This window comes from Crocuta crocuta, unplaced genomic scaffold, assembly GCF_008692635.1.
Source record: "Crocuta crocuta isolate KB4526 unplaced genomic scaffold, BGI_CrCroc_1.0 scaffold119, whole genome shotgun sequence".
Classification (NCBI taxonomy): domain Eukaryota; kingdom Metazoa; phylum Chordata; class Mammalia; order Carnivora; family Hyaenidae; genus Crocuta; species Crocuta crocuta.
Window position 1 is genome coordinate 8,869,620 of NW_027551562.1, and position 17,298 is coordinate 8,886,917.

The 17,298-nt window shown below is 50.9% G+C and overlaps 1 protein-coding gene across 7 annotated transcripts in view; it reads right to left on the reverse strand.

Annotated features, from left to right (window-relative positions):
- PTK2 (protein tyrosine kinase 2) overlaps window positions 1-17,298 on the reverse strand; it is a 245,595-nt gene that overhangs the window by 100,474 nt on the left and 127,823 nt on the right. For all 7 annotated transcript variants that reach the window (XM_077750005.1, XM_077750004.1, XM_077750007.1 and 4 more), the window contains 4 exons: window positions 15,832-15,886; window positions 3,502-3,642; window positions 2,868-2,945; window positions 1,410-1,517 (listed from right to left, as the gene is read on the reverse strand). In XM_077750005.1, the coding sequence (XP_077606131.1) occupies window positions 1,410-1,517; window positions 2,868-2,945; window positions 3,502-3,642; window positions 15,832-15,886 (382 nt within the window). The remainder of the gene's footprint in view (window positions 1-1,409; window positions 1,518-2,867; window positions 2,946-3,501; window positions 3,643-15,831; window positions 15,887-17,298) is intronic.

The window sequence follows — 17,298 nt, forward strand, 5'->3', positions numbered from 1 at the left end:
TGGCATAGTTTAAGGAAGGATTTCGAGAATCCGTATGTTTCAAGTATGGCTTATTTTAGAAACTAAACTAACGTGGAGTAGATTGTTATCAATTATCCATCATTTTTCTAATACTTAAGAAAGTAGTAAATTAGTAAAATTTCACTATTTCTAGCATGCACAGCACATTCTGCCTAAGAGGTCAGAAATCACTCTTTTCTTTAAATTTTTTTCAATGTTTTATTTATTTCTGAGAGAGGGAGAGAGACAGCATGAGCAAGGGAGGGTCGAAGAGAGAGGGAGACAGAATCCGAAACAAGCTCCAGGCTCTGAGCTGTCAGCACAGAGCCTGACACGGGGCTCAAACCCACGAACCGTGAGATCATGACCTGAGCCAAAGTTGGACGCTCAACCGACTGAGCCACCCAGGCGCCCCAGAAATCACTCTTTTCAACATCAAACCTGTAATTCTGCTAAACGTCCTGAAGGCCTGACCTTAAAGATCACCCGGGAGACGGTCAGAGCTCAGAGGACGCCCTAACCCGAGCACCATTTGTCCCCAGCTGCTCCGTGGACAGCAGGCCTTCCCCTCACGCAGCTGAATGCCATGGGGTGCGGGGAGGCAAAAACCGAGGAGGAAGGTCTGAAAACAGTGGTGCCAAATAAGACCATTACTGAGCTACTGTCAGGAAACTTCAATTGGTGATAATGCTTCAAGATTTTAGGGTTTCATTTGTTTACCTCTGAGAAGCAAAGGCATTTCCTACAGCCTCAGGAATGTCAGCGTTCGCAAGGCAGAAAGCACAAGTGAGGAGCGGGGCAGAGAAACCCGTGTGAGAAAGGCTGCCTTTCGGCAGGAGCCGATGACCCGGGTCCAGAGCCGTGCTGTGTGCACGAGGGCGGTTGCCAGTGCCAGCGGTCGCCCAGACCCCTCAGCGAGCGAGCGTTCTTGGTCTCTCAGAGGGACCAAACGATGCCCCGCCTTCACTGCGCTACACGGCACGCGGACTATGAACGTGGGCTCCGGGGCGAAGCAGTGCTCGGCTCCCTCAGCTGTGGAAATGGGGACGAACTGTCGCACACAGCTTCTCTCACTGCGCCTGTGAGCGGCCGGGTGGCTCCTGGCTTCTGTGCTGAGTGTCAGAACAGTGGGCCCTGCCACTCTCCCCCCCGCAAGAGAGCGGCTGCTGTGCTCACTGTCACCGCGAGCCCACCACAGGATGTCACGGAGAGTCAGGGTACTGGTATTTTCACGTGACCCTAAGAAGCTGATTTCCTTGGTAGTTCACGGCAACCTTCGACCACGTGACAGTGCTGCTCCTGACTGACCCTGCCACCCGTCACCGGCCGTACTCCTCGCTCCCTGTGGCGGAACACCCACCTCACAGGAGAAAGCGGATTCTGGTGGTCCACAGGACTGTCACCCTTACCTCGGGGGCGCCCGCGATTTTCAGCTGCAGCGTTCCTTTCCTGTCCTTGTCCTCGCTGTTCGAATACTGAATGGTCTGCACTTGATTGAAGTCGGCCAGATGCGTGGGCTTGGGAGACAAAGGCAGACACTGTGGACCCAGGTAACAACTGCTGCTAGGTATTCTGTGACATCGTCACGGTCCCCACCCCATCCCACCCTCCCCAGGACCTCCTCCCAAAGACCGTGTGTAGGGAGAGGCCGCTTGTCCACGCAGCCCCCAGTGGGGTGTTCTCCTTCCGAGGAGCAGTCCCGGACCCGCTGGGAACCGTCCGCGCACTGCAAGGTGAGGGACGTGCTTGCGCCCTGTGCTCCCGACAGCCGACCAGGAGCATGGCCTCTCCCAGGGCTGGGTGACCGAATCACAGCTACCAGAGAAGGACGTAGAAAGTCCAGGACTGCACTCACTCGCTGACCCGGTGGGGGGGGGGCGGGGAACCTGGGTGTGAAACTCACTCCTATTCTCACAGAGAGAGGGACCCACGCATCCCCCCATCCCCCACAGCGCGCCCTCTGCTAGAGCAAGTGTCTGACTATAATAGCACTAGACACAGGGCAGGTATGCCAAGGACCCTTCCCAGGAAGACGTGCCCCGAGATTTCATTTTTCCAAACAGAATAAACCCTTTTCTTCCTAAGACAAAAAATGCCCGGCTGCCCCTCATCCTTCTAGCATTTCTTGACAACGATCATGTTGTTACGATGACTCCTGCCCATTCATTTACAACAACTAGCCTGATTCCAGCCTCTCTGTCTTAGAGTGTCATGGGGATTGGCCCCTGCCACCAAGCGCCCCTTTTGGTCCAAATTCTGCCCTGGGACTGGGCCGGACGATGGTCTGTTGAGTGACCCAGAGTGAGCTTCTTTCACAGCAGAACATGGCCCCAGCTCTGCCGTGAAGGCCGGGTGTGCTCCCCAAGGCCTCCTGTCGTCTGCCCTTCACTTAATGATCCACTGTCAATCATTCCCCTGGATTTAAGAGTCTATCGTCAAACATATTAATGCTAATGTTTAGCTTGCCTTTTACTATCTTTTAATAAAAAGAAGTTCTTGATTCACTGTGTATTTCATCAAAATTAAAGTTAGCACTTTTTAAGGCCTATTTAAGGAGCTCTGCCTATCCCAGGTTTACAGAGATTCCCTATGTTTTCTTCTAGTACTTTTATCATTTATCTTTTATGTGTAGATCCATACTCCATCCAGAATGGGTTTTGTTATCGTGTGGTGACAGGGGTCAAAATTCACTGCTTTTTCTCTGTGAGTAACTGGCTGAGCCACCAGCATTTACTGAATACTTCGCCAGTGAGGCAGAACCCAGGCCAGCAGCCCCTCTCGGGCGTGGGAGCAGAGCACGGTGAGGTCTCGCACGAGCAGCCTGTGAGTGCACAGGCCGTCCCGGGATGGGACCAGCCCAGACTTACGTTGCAGCCCTTGTCTGTGAGGTAACTGATTCCTTCTTCCGGGCCAATCGCCAGTTCCACTGAAATAATCCAGCTTGACTTTAAAGGTGAAATAGGTGATGACAAAGACACCAAAAGAAAAAAAGAGATATTTTAGATGAAAAGCCATGGACACATTAAAGGACCAAAGTGGGGGGGCTGGAGGGGAGTGGGCACCTTAGCCTGTGATTTGTCTGTCCAACCAGGTAACACAAAATATCTGTAACCTCCCTGACCCAGTATCGGACGGGTGTGAAGCTAAGGGGTTTCTTTGGAAAGATTATCTGAGTAGTAAACTCGCCTCTAGAGGACAGTTAATCAACGAATCATCGGGCTGGAATAAAAAAAAATCTAATTATCAACACGGGCATGCTTTTTAAAAAGAGGATTTCATCTTTACATTGATACATTTTCTTTTTGCATTTTTCTCACTAAAAAATGACAAATATTCTCATGGTGTAACAAATGTGACATTTCAGATTACAATCAGAAATGTAGATGCACATGGATAAGAAAAGGCAAAAGAACCACACCTTGCCCACTATCCCCTGCCCCGTACTCACACCAAGGGCACACCTGAAGCTCTAGCCCACCCCCCACATCCCCGTGTACTCACACCAAGGGCACACTTGAAGCACTCTTTATCAAATCTGTACACTGGGGAGAGGATCTCAAAGAACTTCAGAATACTCTCTTCTCTGTTCAGGTTGGCAAACTGTCTAAATGTTTGCTGGATGAGTTTTCTTAGTGTTTTGGCCTGCATGATACAATTACAAAAGTCATCTTAGAGCCACAATAGCTAAGATCAAAGACAACTTCCTCCCTCCCACCACCTACTACCACCTGTGTTCATGTTACTATGAAATGCCATTATTTGTTAAAGCTTTCTTTCTTTCTTTAATTGGCTGCACTGAAGTACACGTAGTGTAAGATATAGCATCCTAACCCTTTTTAAGTACACGGTTTAGTGGTTCCAAGTTTTATTTCTTAAGTAGAAATTTGTAAAGCAATAATTTTCTTGCTAGAACAGGTGGTAAAAATTTAGGCATTAACAGGGAAGTACTATCGATGTACTTGAAGGGAAGCTGGCTAAGGATTAGGTATAAAGGACTCACATACCCCACTGTTAGGAGGGTCGGTTGATACAATGTTGCTGGGCAATTAGGCAGCACAAATAAAAATACCTCAAAAAAACCCAACTCGGGATCCAGATATTAAGATTCCAAGGTATTACTCTTTATAAATGATTCAAGAACAAAGATTCGGTAACAAGGAGGTTCAGTGCAGAAGTGTGCATGTGTTACACGTGTCTTCATGTGTCTGCCTACGTTGTATGCAGCCCAAAGGGCTGTTGTGCAGGGGCTCCTGGGTGGCTCATTTGGTTAAGCGTCCAACTTCTCCTCGGGTCATGATCTCGCGGTCTGTGAGTTCGAGCCTCATGTCGAGCTCTGTGCTGACAGCTCAGAGCCTGGAGCCTGCTTCAGTTTCTGTCCCTTTGTCTGTCTCTCTGCCCCTCCCGCTCATGCTGTTTCTCTCTCAAAAACAAACATTAAAAAAAAAAAAAAAAAGACTGTTGTGTAGAACTAATTTACTGAAGTTAAAATCCATATCACGGTGTTGCTGAAAATAATATGGTGAAATGATCTGTATTTATGGGACAGATGCCTTTTAAAGGAGAGCACCAGAGACGGGACTCACTGAGAGTCATGTGTGAGCACATGTTTCAGAACACAGAGGAGACAGACCAAATACGCCCTTTTTCTGTGTGGTGGGATCATGGGTGATCCCTCTAGACTTTGCAGATTTGAGTCTTCTACTTATGCACCATGAGCATCTGAACAGTGGAGGGAAAGGCCCTCCAGGCAGCAAGCCCATAGTCCATGGTGTGTCAGACGAGGCCCAGGAAGCTGGTGGGCAAAGGACACATGATAAGGTCTGAGGAAGAGGGCTGAGAGAAGACCGTCACGGCAAGCACCTGGCTTGCACCGTGGGGAGAGACAAAGTCCTTGGGCACCTGGAGTAGACAGACGCGATCTGACGCAGGCGCCAACAGGAGCACCAGCTGCCGTGCTGTGAACAGTACGAACGAAGCAGGAGAGACTGGGCAGGAGGCTCAAAGCAATCTAGGCAGGAGGTAAGCAGAGTCAACACAAGTGTAGAAGCAGGAAGGGAGCAGAGGGGGAGATTTACCCAACAAGATGCACTAAGAGAACTGCGGCGGTGACTGTGGGAGAAGCAGGCTGCCGGGTGAGGGTCTCGGAGGGGAGCAGGAGCCCACCGGGAAGCCAGATGTGAGATGCACTCAGACAGGAATCAGAGCCAGCAGGGAGAGAAGGCTGGGGGCGGGGGATGGAGGGGCGGTGAAGGGCCTCATTCTTCGGCAGCATGGCCCCCATCTCAGCACGTCAGGGGCCACGGCTGCTCAGGCAGTTAGGAGGTGGACCGCCAGGGAGTGACACATGGAGGTGACAGCCTGTCTGCAGTGGCTTGAAGGTTCCCACGTGCTCAACTGGATCTGCAGAGAGTGGGCCGACAGTGAGAAGCTGCTGCCAAAGAGTGAGACACAGTCACCCCGGCCTGCAGTGATGGGGTGAAGGTGACAGCGTGAGAGACCTGGGCAGGCAGAAGACAGGTTCAAAGAACCGAAGGAACAGGTGCTGGGAGATGACCTATGGCACATGACCTTCATTTTACAGGCTCGCTCAGCTCTTGCACAGAGGGTGTGGGGGATGGTGTGAGAAGCAGAAAGGCCAGCCAGGTTCCTGGAACAAGCCACCTGAGAAATACCAGAGACACAGACTCTCAGGTGGTGCTGAAGGAGACAGCAGGGCATCTTTGGGACACTCAGATGACGGTAGGTGGGACAGGAGGGAAAACAGGCAACCGAGTATGACAAGGTTTGTGGACGAGACCAACGGGCAGGCAGAAGGGGCAGGCTTGGTGAAAATAAAGTCACCCCCGGGGCGCCTGGGTGGCTCGGTAGGTTAAGCATTGACTACGGCTCAGGTTATGATCTTGTAGTTCATGAGTTCAAGCCGTCAGCTCAGAGCCTGGAGCCTGCTTGAATCCTGTGTCTCCCTCTCTCTCTCTGCCCCTCCATGTGCTCTCTCTCTCTCTCTCTCTCTAAAATAAAAATAAACAAAAAGATAATTTATAAAAAAAGAATAAAATAAAGTCACACCAATGCTGGACATGTGTGAAGTCCTTCAGTCTTGGACAGGGACCATTAAGCAGACAGCTGGATACAGATGTGGAGCTCAGAAGAAGGCAGGGCCGGGGACGGCATGGTCAGAGTCTCTGGCTGACGTACGTACAGGCGGCTCCCACAAATCGAGTGGTGGTGGGAAAGGAGAGAGGGCTGCCGCCAGGGTAGGCCAACAGCTGACTATAACCAGAGCGGGGGTTCTGATGGGGAGCATGACGGGGGAGGACTACAGGCGTTCTCAGGAGGATTAACTACACTTTGGATCACATCATCTAAACTTGACAGAAGTAAAACGGGCTCAACGTTAGCAAGGGTTGGCAGACGTTCACACAGAAAATGACCAACCAGTTAGTCCTGGATGCTTGGTCAAGAGAAGTCTGGGAAGCGTATTTTCAGGAATGCCCGTCTAAGCTCGGGTCACAGGCCAAGGGACTGAGAAGGCCACTCTTATCATGGACTTTAAGATGACATTGAATAGTTGTTCCGACTTCAGGCTTTGCAAACGTAACGTTCTTGTGGCCTGTTGGGTCTGACTGTACCCCAGGAGCATGTAGACTGACCAAGAAGACCTGGGTACAGTCTGCACCCACTTGCAAGGGGTTTATTTTCCTCATTATAACTGAGCAACACAGCGTCCTGCGAGTTTCCTGAAAGCAAACCAGTTCCCAACAAGGAGGTCCACTCTACTCTGGACCCAGAGCGAATCCACTAAGGAAATTCTATTCTGTGCTTAGCACTTGGGATGCACTGAAGACTCAAAACAGATGCCTTGCTCTCAAGAAACTCGGGAGTCCAGCTGGAGAAGAAAAGCTTCCTGATCTCCACGGATGCCTACAGGAGTGGAATGCTCTGGGCACAGGGCTGTCCCATCCTGGTTAACAAAACTGGTACCTGAGAAGACCTCTACAAGACCTGGCCATGCAAATGGACGCTGAGTCTTCCCGATGGCCCTGACAAGCAGCTACTATTTGGAGGTGAGGGAGCTCATGCAGGTGACATGGTGGAGGCGAAGGGGGCTGTGAGGCGGGCTCACGCGCCTCTTCCTCTATGACACCACTCCAGACAGCAGCAGGGAGAAGCCAGCACCATGTGCACTGGGTCCCACCTCACCTTGAATTTACTTTCAAATATGGCAACTGGGTAAGATCTTTGTGGGTGGGAAGTGGGCCTGAGTGGCCTCATCATTCCCGGAGCATATGGAGGGAGGAGTGGGGCCCACAGTGGAGCCCAATTACATGCTTCAGAATGAGCCAGAGCATGACTCTAGCGTCACAACCCTCAAGCAGATGAGACGAAGTCAAATCTGATCCGCCTTGTGACTGAGGACGCTTCACTCCCTGGCACGTAAGCGGGAAGATTTCAATGGCCTGTGGTAGGGCATACTGCTGCAGCGTGTGCATGTGCTCATCAAATGAGAAACCCGGTGTACAGAAAGCTCCAGAAAGCTTTCCAACTCCTCCTGCAAGTGCAGGACACCACAATCTAGGACATGGGACTGCTGCAAAGGACAGCTGTCCAAAGAGCATGGGGACCAGGACGTGGGGACAACTCATTTCTATTAACATTAATAAAAAGTTGATCTAGGCATTTGTACCTCTGAGAGGAATACTTGAACTCAGAAGAGATGAGTAATGATACGTGGCGATGAAAACCATGTCAAAGTCCAGAAGAGAAGGCAGTCCTGTGCCTTGTACCCAATTCCGAACAAACCACTTGTTTATAAACAACTGATGATACTCTACACTTCTACCTGATCATTCACGTAATGTTTTCAAAACCGTGCCACCCAAATGATGTTCTTCTCTGAAGCAGTAGAGACAGACAAAGGGGCGCCTGGGTGGCTCAGTCGGTTAAGCGTCCGACTTCGGCTGAGGTCATGATCTCGCAGTTAGTGAGTCTGAGCCCCGCGCCAGGCTCTATGCTGACGGCTCAGAGCCTGGAGCCTATCTTCGGATTCTGTGTCTCCCTCTCTCTCTGATCCTCCCTTGCTCGCACTGTTTCTGTCTCTCAAAAAAAAAAAAAAAAAAAGTAAAAAAAATAAACAAATACTGGAGCCTGGGTGGCTCAGTCAGTTGAGCATCTGACTCTAATTTCGGCTCAGATCATGATCTCAGAGTTGTGAGATCAAGTCCCAAGTCAGGCTCTGTGTTGAGCACCTGTGTAAGATTCTGTCTCCCTGACTCTCCCCTACTTGCACATGTACACTTGGAGGAAAGAAGGAAGGAAGGAAGGGAGGGAGGGAGGAAGGGAGGAAGGAAGGAAGGAAGGAAGGAAGGAAGGAAGGAAGGAAGGAAGGAAGGAAGGAAGCCACTAAAGTCTCCTCTTGAGCACTAGCCTAACACACACCCCTTGCCCACCTGAGGCCCCCGCTGGGCATCCCACACAGCTACAGGCTGACTGGCCACTAAGAGAGCTCAGGACCATACTGCACCTCAGGCCCATCTCCCCAGCTGCTTCAAGACAGAAACCCAAGTGGTGGCCTTGACTTCTGTTCCCTAACCCCTCAAATCCACTAGACCCTCAAGTCCCACAGTGCTTTTCCAGAAACCGTATTGAGTTCTCTCATGCTCTCCAGCACAGAAGCCCCCACCCCCCGCCTCCCGTGGGCACCTACACGCATCACCACAGGCTCTTTTTTTAAAACATGAACTGGATAACCTAACACTACAACCTCAACCCTCGAGCACCCAGGACACTGAACCACGCAAGTCCCGAGCCTGAGACACCTCTCGGCTGCAGGGGTTGGCAGGAGAGCACGGTGGGTGGGCAGAGCAGGCTCAGCTCGTGGGGCGGCAGCCAAGACAGGGGTCGTGTCACCACGGGCCATTCATGGAGGCTCGAGGTGGGGGTACAGCTGCTCTCTGGGGTTGAGGCTCCCTCTGTCTCTGCGGCGCCCTCAGAGAGAAGTCCTCCCATCAGGCCCATTTTACAAATGAGGAAACGGAGGCACAGAGATGACAAAGAGCTGCACGGCAGACCCAGGACTGAAGCCCAGGCAGCCTGGCGCTAGTGTGTCCTGATGAGGATATCGCTGCCCCCCCCCCCACCACCAGAGGCCGTCAGCCCAGAAGCGGAGCAGGGGGTGGGGGGATGAGGACAGGGCTCTGGATGGGACCCGGGGCTGACCTGGCCGTGGCACACTGCCAGGACAGTAGGAGTCAGCATGTGGCACCTGCTGGGTGCCCAACAAGTGTTTTAAAGGGACGAGTAGGTTTGAGGAAAAGGAAGGACAGTGTCCCATCCCATTATCCTTCACTGGCTATGCAGCACTGAGAATCGCAGGCAAAGCTTTGGCGAAGAGAGACTGAAATGCTGGGGGTGGGGGAGGGGGATACGTGTGCTCGGGAACCTCACGCGCCGCTGGCTCTCTGGTCTGCAGGCCTGAGGTTTTGTTTGGTTAACATTACAAAGCTGGTCATAAAAAGTAATTCACGTGTAACAGGCAAGCGTGTGCATGTGTGTAAAAGTAAAACGTGCCACCTCCCGGTCCCTGTGGACCCTGTCTCACCGATCCCATGACACAACTGCTCCCAATCCTGCTGGTCCTTCGACCCCCCGCACCTCGGAGAAGTGAGGCCGGGCCCTGTTCCTTCTCCCTCCTTCCACATCAGGCACACAGCCCTGCCTTCTGACACGACCACAATGACGACGACGACGACAACAACAACAACAACAACAACGTGTGTCCTGATGAACGCGTGCACTTGCACAACGGGATCAAAGCCACTAGCAACAACAACAACAACAACAACAACGTGTGTCCTGATGAACGCGTGCACTTGCACAACGGGATCAAAGCCACCAGCAGCAACAACAACAACAACAACGTGTGTCCTGATGAACGCGTGCACTTGCACAACGGGATCAAAGCCACCAGCCCTGTGCTCCTCTCCACCCCCAACATTCAGCCATGCCCCTGAAGACACTAGCAAGTTCTAACTGCCAAGGGACAGACTGAGCCACAGGTTTCCTGCATCTGAACCTGCGGACACGCGTCAGCCCTGTGCTCTCTCACTCCTGGCCGAGGCGCCACGCTCAGAAGCAGAAGTCCGGGGAGGCCAGCAGCCACAGCAGCGAGCAGGCGACAGTACCCACTCAAGACCAGCTTCCTGCGGTCACAGAAACAACTCTGGCTCCCAGCAAGCCGCGAGGCACTTGGCCAGGAGGGGGTGCCCACGCTTCCCCATGGTCCATGCTGCTTCGAACGTATGGTGTCCAGCGCCAGACAAGAACCAGAAAACGCTGTTGTTAGAGAGGAGCCCCAGATCCATTTTTACAAGGAGGACCTCATAGCAAGCACTAGTGCTTTCCTACTTTCTCAGCGAGGAAACAGCTCCACCAGGTCTCACTCCTAGACTCTCCTGAAGTTAAGACACTTCCGGAACCAGCTGAACAAGCAAGGCTGTTGGGCCCCATGTTCTATCCATCCACTTTGAGTTCCAACCCCTCCCTGTGTTCGCCTAGACGTACAAAACGAGGCGTCTGTCCATCTCCAGAGACAAAACTACCCAGAATGTGGTACTTCCTCAGGATGCAGCAGTAGCATTTGGTCGGATGGTCAGAAACCACTGCTATTCACCACTGTGAACCACAAAAGTAATCTTACATCAGTCGGCCTAGTATGTGTCAGACACTGCCAACAGCAATGAAGCAGGCCTTCCCAGGTGAAAATGTGGTAACACAATGCTAAGGAAAACTTGCAGTAAAAGAAGACTAGGTGGGGGGCGCCTGGGTGGCTTAGTCGGTTAAGCGTCCGACTTTCGCTCAGGTCATGATCTCNTCAACCAACCAAATGCTAAATACAGATATATTCACGGTGCACAAAGCATATTTTTAAAGTGAGATCTAAGTGACACGTAACACTGTACTAGTCTCAGGTGTACAACACAGTGATCCAATATTTGTTTACATCGCGAGAGAATCACCTCGGTAAGTCTAGTGAACACCCATCTCATCATACAGTTTCCCATTTTGTTTTGTGATGAGAACTTTTAAGACTCACTCTCGGCAACTTTCACATGTGCACTATGTGTTGTTAACTATGGTGACCTGTGTACAACACCCCTGCAGCTTACTTATAACTGGAAGTCTGTACTTTGACAAATCTTCACCCATTTCACCGACTNTGGATCTGTGAGCTCAGTGTTTTGTTTCCTCCTAGATCCCACAAGTAAGTGCAATCATTGGTGTTTGTCATCTTCTGACTTATTTCACGTGACACAAAGCCCTGAAGTCCATCTGTGCTGTTGTAAATAGCAAGGTTTCCTGCTTTTTAATGGCTGGGTCATATGCCACATCTTGGCCCTCCGTTCATCCGTCGGTCTGTCTCCCTGACGCCCCCACCTCTCCTGACCTGCGGACGCCAGGAACTGATGGCTGAATGGCTGCCACGCCAGACATTACTGTGCTTCACAGAAATGCTAAGCCTGCAGTGGTCACCTGCTAATCACAGAAATGAGGACGAGGACCATTTTCTCTAAGAATGAAGCTACGTGTTGCTGACAGTGCCCCAGGAAACCACTTTATTCCTCAGGAAGTGCACAGAGACTTCAGAGGACTGTTCACTACCGGCCCCTCAGCATTTCTACTTCTAAAATTAGACTTCTGGGAAATGTATTCAAATCAACTGGAACTCGGCTATTCTACTTGCTACCTGATTTTAGGTTTACACGAGGGCTGCAAGGACAGCACCCAGTGCTCCAGGGTCAACATGTCCCCTGATGCCGGCACATTGTGCCCCTATGAAAGCCACACCACCACTTCCTCAACCCTGGACCCTCCTCGGGCCTCAGCGGGCTGCCCACGAACACCCTCTTACTGCTCCCGGGCCTCACACTGCATTACTCGTGTGTCCTCGGTGTCCACCAGCTGTGACAGCTTCCTGACACTCCTGAAGGGGAATCATCAGCTCCTAGCAGACCATTCCTCAGGCTGGGTTTGCCTGCTCACCTTCCCAGTGCTGTTTTTAAAGACGTGTCTCTGGCACTACTAGGATCAGAGACAGAGACTTACAGTATCTTGTAAATTATTCTTAATAACGGAAGCACAGACATCCCCTCTTCTGTCCTGTCACAGCTCATTTAAGCTCCATCAAATCTAACAAGACACCCTCTCAGCCCTTCCACGTGAGCCTCTGGAATGGCCTTCGGAAAAGCAAATGGACCGACGTAGCCTACTTTCTGGAAGCAAGCAGTAACGCATCTGGCCCTTCCACAGGGCCGTTCTGCAAGAAGCAAGAAGTGGCTATGAATCTTGTTAGCTGTTTCGCTGGCAATAGTTCTGAAGGAGGGACAGTGCAAACACGGCGCACTCTGTCCGACTGCCGCCACACCACCTGGGCATCTGCTGACGGCGGTGCCGCAGACCTGGGCAGCAACCAGTGTGCGGCTGGAGGAATTAACGCACAAGGTGAAGCGCTGGCTTACGGAAATGAACTACCGACTTACCTACTTAAGAAACTAAACAGACTGTACCTGTTTTACAAAATTACTTTCATTCTCCCATTAGAAAGCAGGTGAGAACCTCTAGCTGAATCTATGCTGACACCAAGCAGTAGCTGAAAATATTCTCCACTACTGGCAGTAAAACCAGCAGCAACCGACTTCTCGAATCACAAGAGCTCAGGGAAGTTTTCTCATGCTCCCCCAGGTCAGCGCCTCCCTTTCTGCCCACGTAGAAGCCCAGGCACACCCGGCAGCTCTGCCTCCCCCCTGTCCTCACACCGCGCGCCTCGCATTCCGCACACTTCGCGCTCTGCACTCCGCACTCTGCGCGCCTTGTGTTCTGCTCTTCACCCACCTCACGCTCTGCACTCTGCTTCACGGCGCCTCACGCTCTGCACTCCGCACAGCCCACATTCCGCGCACCCCCTGCTGTGCTCTCTGTCCACCTTGCGCTCTGCACCCCACGCGCCTTGCGTTCTGCTCTCCATTCACCTCGTGCTCTGCACTCCGCACTCCGGGCACCTGGCGCTCTACGCTCCGCACGGCTCGCATTCTGCGCACCTCGTGCTCTGCTCTCCACATGCCCGCAGCCCCCGGAAAGCAGCCGGCTGCCTGCTGGGGATGGAGGGATGGGGTGGGAGGCTGCACCCCATCTGGGGGAGCTCAGGGTGGCCGGAAAGGCCTACCGAGTCTGCAACAGAGTCCGGCCAGGGAGGCCGGTCGGGATGGATCCAGGAAGAGGCCTGGAGGGTGAGTCCCATCAGGGAGGTGGGCTCTGGGGCTGCTCTCCTGAGCTGGCCGGACCTCCCGCCTGCACGCCCTCCTCCCACAGCACCCCTCTATCTAGGGGGCTCCCCGCTAACTCTCCTCCTGTCAGCCACTCTTGATGGTGTCCACTCTGCCATCGACGGCACCGAGCTCCGGGCACGACGGCAAACACAGCCCTTACCGCGGGGAACGCAGCGGGCGTCATCCGGGCCCTGGTGGATCTGAAATACAGTGGAGGCAGCCGGCCACACACAGACAGGGAGATCCCCGTGAGGGCCCCAAGAGAGGAGGGCGGCCTGCCTGTACCTGCGGTGCGTGGAGACCCCTAGAGGGCACGGAAGCCCAGATGTGGGAGAGCTGAACGCGGGTCACCTCCTTGGACTCCCACGGGACTGCAGTCGAGGCTCTCATGACTACTGCTTATCCGCGCAGAGCACGGAGGAGGCTGCAGGGACTGAGGCCAACACGGGGCTCACACCTGAGCGCCACTCAGGACACTGCTGCCACACACAGCCACTGTCACATGCTTTCCTGCTTTTTCATTCCCATCGGCCACTGCACTTTCCGTTTAGTGACAGTGTGAACTCGCTACAGAGCTGTGTTTTCTACCCGTGCGATGTTCCCTCCCCTCCCCCGGCAGACTCATGCACAGAGGCAGCCCCTCCACCCGAGGATCTTCCAAGGCCTTCTCAGGGCCACAGCACCACTCTCCAGCTCACACTATTCCCCAGCCTCAGGAGGAGAGCCAGCCTACACCCCAAAACCCTCCAGAAGGACACAGCCCCGTCGCTCTTGCGAATCTCCAAACACCCCAGACCTCACCTCCCACCCCTCCCACTGTGCTCCACTTCAGTTANCTGCCCGACTCTGTGCCTGGCCCTTATCACCTGCTTGGAGCGTGCTGAAAGAGCGGGTGCCCCGACAATTCACTCCAGCATGTCAGGACGACGTCAGGAAGTGGGAATGCAAATAAAAGAGCAGGACAGCATCGCTAGAAACCACAGAGGCTGAAACTTTACAGAAGAAGAAATTTCTCTCAACTGTGTCTCACTACATTTGTATCAAGCACCTTATACTTTAAAGGAAACCCTTCTCTATTTGCCTCCCATAAGATTCTTGAGAAGTTGTGTGAGCGAGGGAGGGCCATTACCACCTCCCATGTGAGGCTGAGCAGACAGACTCAGGGAGCCCGAGGACTAGTGCCTGCAGGCTTGCTCTCAAAGGGGCCAGAAGCAAGCAGAACCCAGATGCCTGGACACAGGGCCTTCGTCGCTGACTGTATTTTGTAAATTGTACCAACACCATGACCAATGAAGGCAACAGGACACGGTCGACTACATATAACGAACAGACAGTAACAGCACAAGGGCCAAGAAAGCCTTGTGCAGAAATGATTAATGCAATAAAGACTGCTGACTCGGCATTTTATTGGTACAAGTGAGAACGTCAGTGCTCTTTCCCCTCTTCGTACCAGAGAACACCTACTGAGCTGTGTTTGCTGTTCTCAGACTTTATACTTATGAATCCATTAATCCTTGTATGAAGCCCACATGTTAGAAAGTGGTTTCATCCCCACTTTACAAATGTGGAAACTGAAATACAGTAAGGTTAAGTATGTGGCCAACATCCCATGCAATTTACAGTGATGAAGTCAAGAATTTTCACCAAGGCGGTTTGGCTTCAGAGCCAGTTTCCTGAGCCAATATGCTACCCGCTTTTGTAGCACACATCTCATCCTGGTAGTGTGGTCTTACTATTCTGGTACAGAACACCACCTTTGTGATAGAAAGTTAGAGCAGGAACAGCCACCATTGATAAACTGCATCGTTATGGGCACCATAGTAATGTACGTACATGAACCTATTCAATATTCCCACCAACCCCCCAAATGACTATTTTCTTCGTCATGGAAATGAGAAACAGCCCCAAGATCACAGGGCTATAAATGGCATAGCTCCTATGGGCAGGACTCTATTCTGACCCAAAGCCCTCCCTCCACACTCGAACGTGCTGGCACGTGCTCTGGATTGGCTGGAAACCACATGTCACAGTCGCCAGGTGTCCCTCCCCTGGGAGGGAGAGAATACGACACTGTGCAAAAGTTGCTAATGAGGAGGAGTGTCCACGTGGTCAGAACAAGAGAAGACAGACCTTCACAATGCACTTATGTGTGCACAGCGTGCGCAGACACACAAGCATTCAGCTACCACTGCAGTTCTTCTACACACTGCTTCTTCACTCTTGTGTGTCATAACACCAGAGACCAAACACACCTAGGTGACAAAGCCTGCCACGTGTGCAACTTTCTTAGTCCTGTACTTAGTGGAGGGTCGCACATAATCAGAAAGTGAAACCATGGCATTTTGGGAGAAAGCTGTGTCTACAAAAATCTACTTGCTATTAATATAAGCAAAATGATTAGCTTTTTTACACTAACTTTTATACATAAGGGAGAAAACCATACACCACACCAGGGGCAGGTATTTACATACGGTGGTCATCTGATTACAATAAAACAGATTCTAATTACCTTGACAGAATCCAGTAAACTCCTAGGAAAAAATCGCTTCAAACCAACATCTTTTCTGAAATATAAAAAGAAGCGTATTAACAAATAACACCACCAAATCAATTAATATAATGACATTGTTGCAAGAACATAAAAGCAGTTTAAATTCTTTGTCCTTCCATATAGTATTCAGGAAGGAAGGAAGTAGAATAAAGCTCCAATTTACCAGCACAGTCACAGAAGGGGTGAGGCAAATAATTTTCTCGACATGAGTAGAAAAAACAAGTTGGTTTCAGTAGAATGTCTCTTTCCTTTTTTGTCCCCTCACTGTTGAAAAGCCTTGTACACATGGGGCCTCTAGGCAGACCGTGGTGTAGGAACACACTGCTCTTTCCCAAACACTGCTGGAAGGGTTAGCGTCACAAATACCAGTTTCACTGGGTGACAGATTTGCAGAGAAAGCAGACTGACCGGAGTAGGAAAAGTCTGGGATAAGCCATGGAAGTTTAGAAACACATTCCTTGAAGTAATCCTAAAAGTTGATTAGTGTGTTTAAGTAAACCGTTTTTGGTTAAGGGACTCATTTGGCTAACCACAGTTTATCATCTCAGTTCCACACAGGAAACAGAAAGAAATCAGATGATCTGTCTAGTGTCAGAAAGCTAAACGTGTGTTAATGCTGGAAGGCCCAGTGATCTTTCTGTAGCTCAGGTGCAGAACTGATCATTACTATGGCGAACCTCAAAGCGCTCTGGCGGAGAAAACAGACAAAAAAGACTTGATCACTCTCCTTTTCCACTCCCTTTGGTGCCAAGGGGCCGGGATCTTTGGCCACTAGATGGCCCTCGTGTGCTAACACAAAATCGAGCTTCTGCACAAGGTTCGGCATGTCAGGTAAAAGGATCAAGAAGGAAAGCACTGAAACAGTGGAATCTTTTCAGAATTACATAGGAAACTATAAGTTAAATGGAAACTAAAAAAAAAATACCAAAGGGATGACTTCTTTATCCATAATTTTAAGTTAGTGGTCATTATAAACAAACCTACAGCAATCAGGTAGCATTTACATGGTTGATCCCATATCCAAACATCTCACTCCCCTAGTCTACAGTCTGACTTCTACTTAGTACCTAAACCAACAAACTCCTTGCTAAATCCAAAATTGGTCTCGGTTCCCATTCTTTTTCACTGTTACTATTATTATGTTCACTACACACTTATAAAAATTCTCTCGACCTCCATGACGTTTCCTGATTCTACCTATGCAGTTAATTCATACAACCCATTTATTTTTATTATATTCTTAATATATTTAATATATTCATTTAATATATTTTACTACATTTTTCATTTACTGTACTTTCCACTTATTTTTCTAACCACCTTCCTTTGTAACTCTCCTTGCTTATCTTTCCAGCTTGGCATCATCTACTGTGATTACAGGCCGTAGAGGAGGGAGAGTGTCCCAAGGTCTTCCCTTTGTCCTGA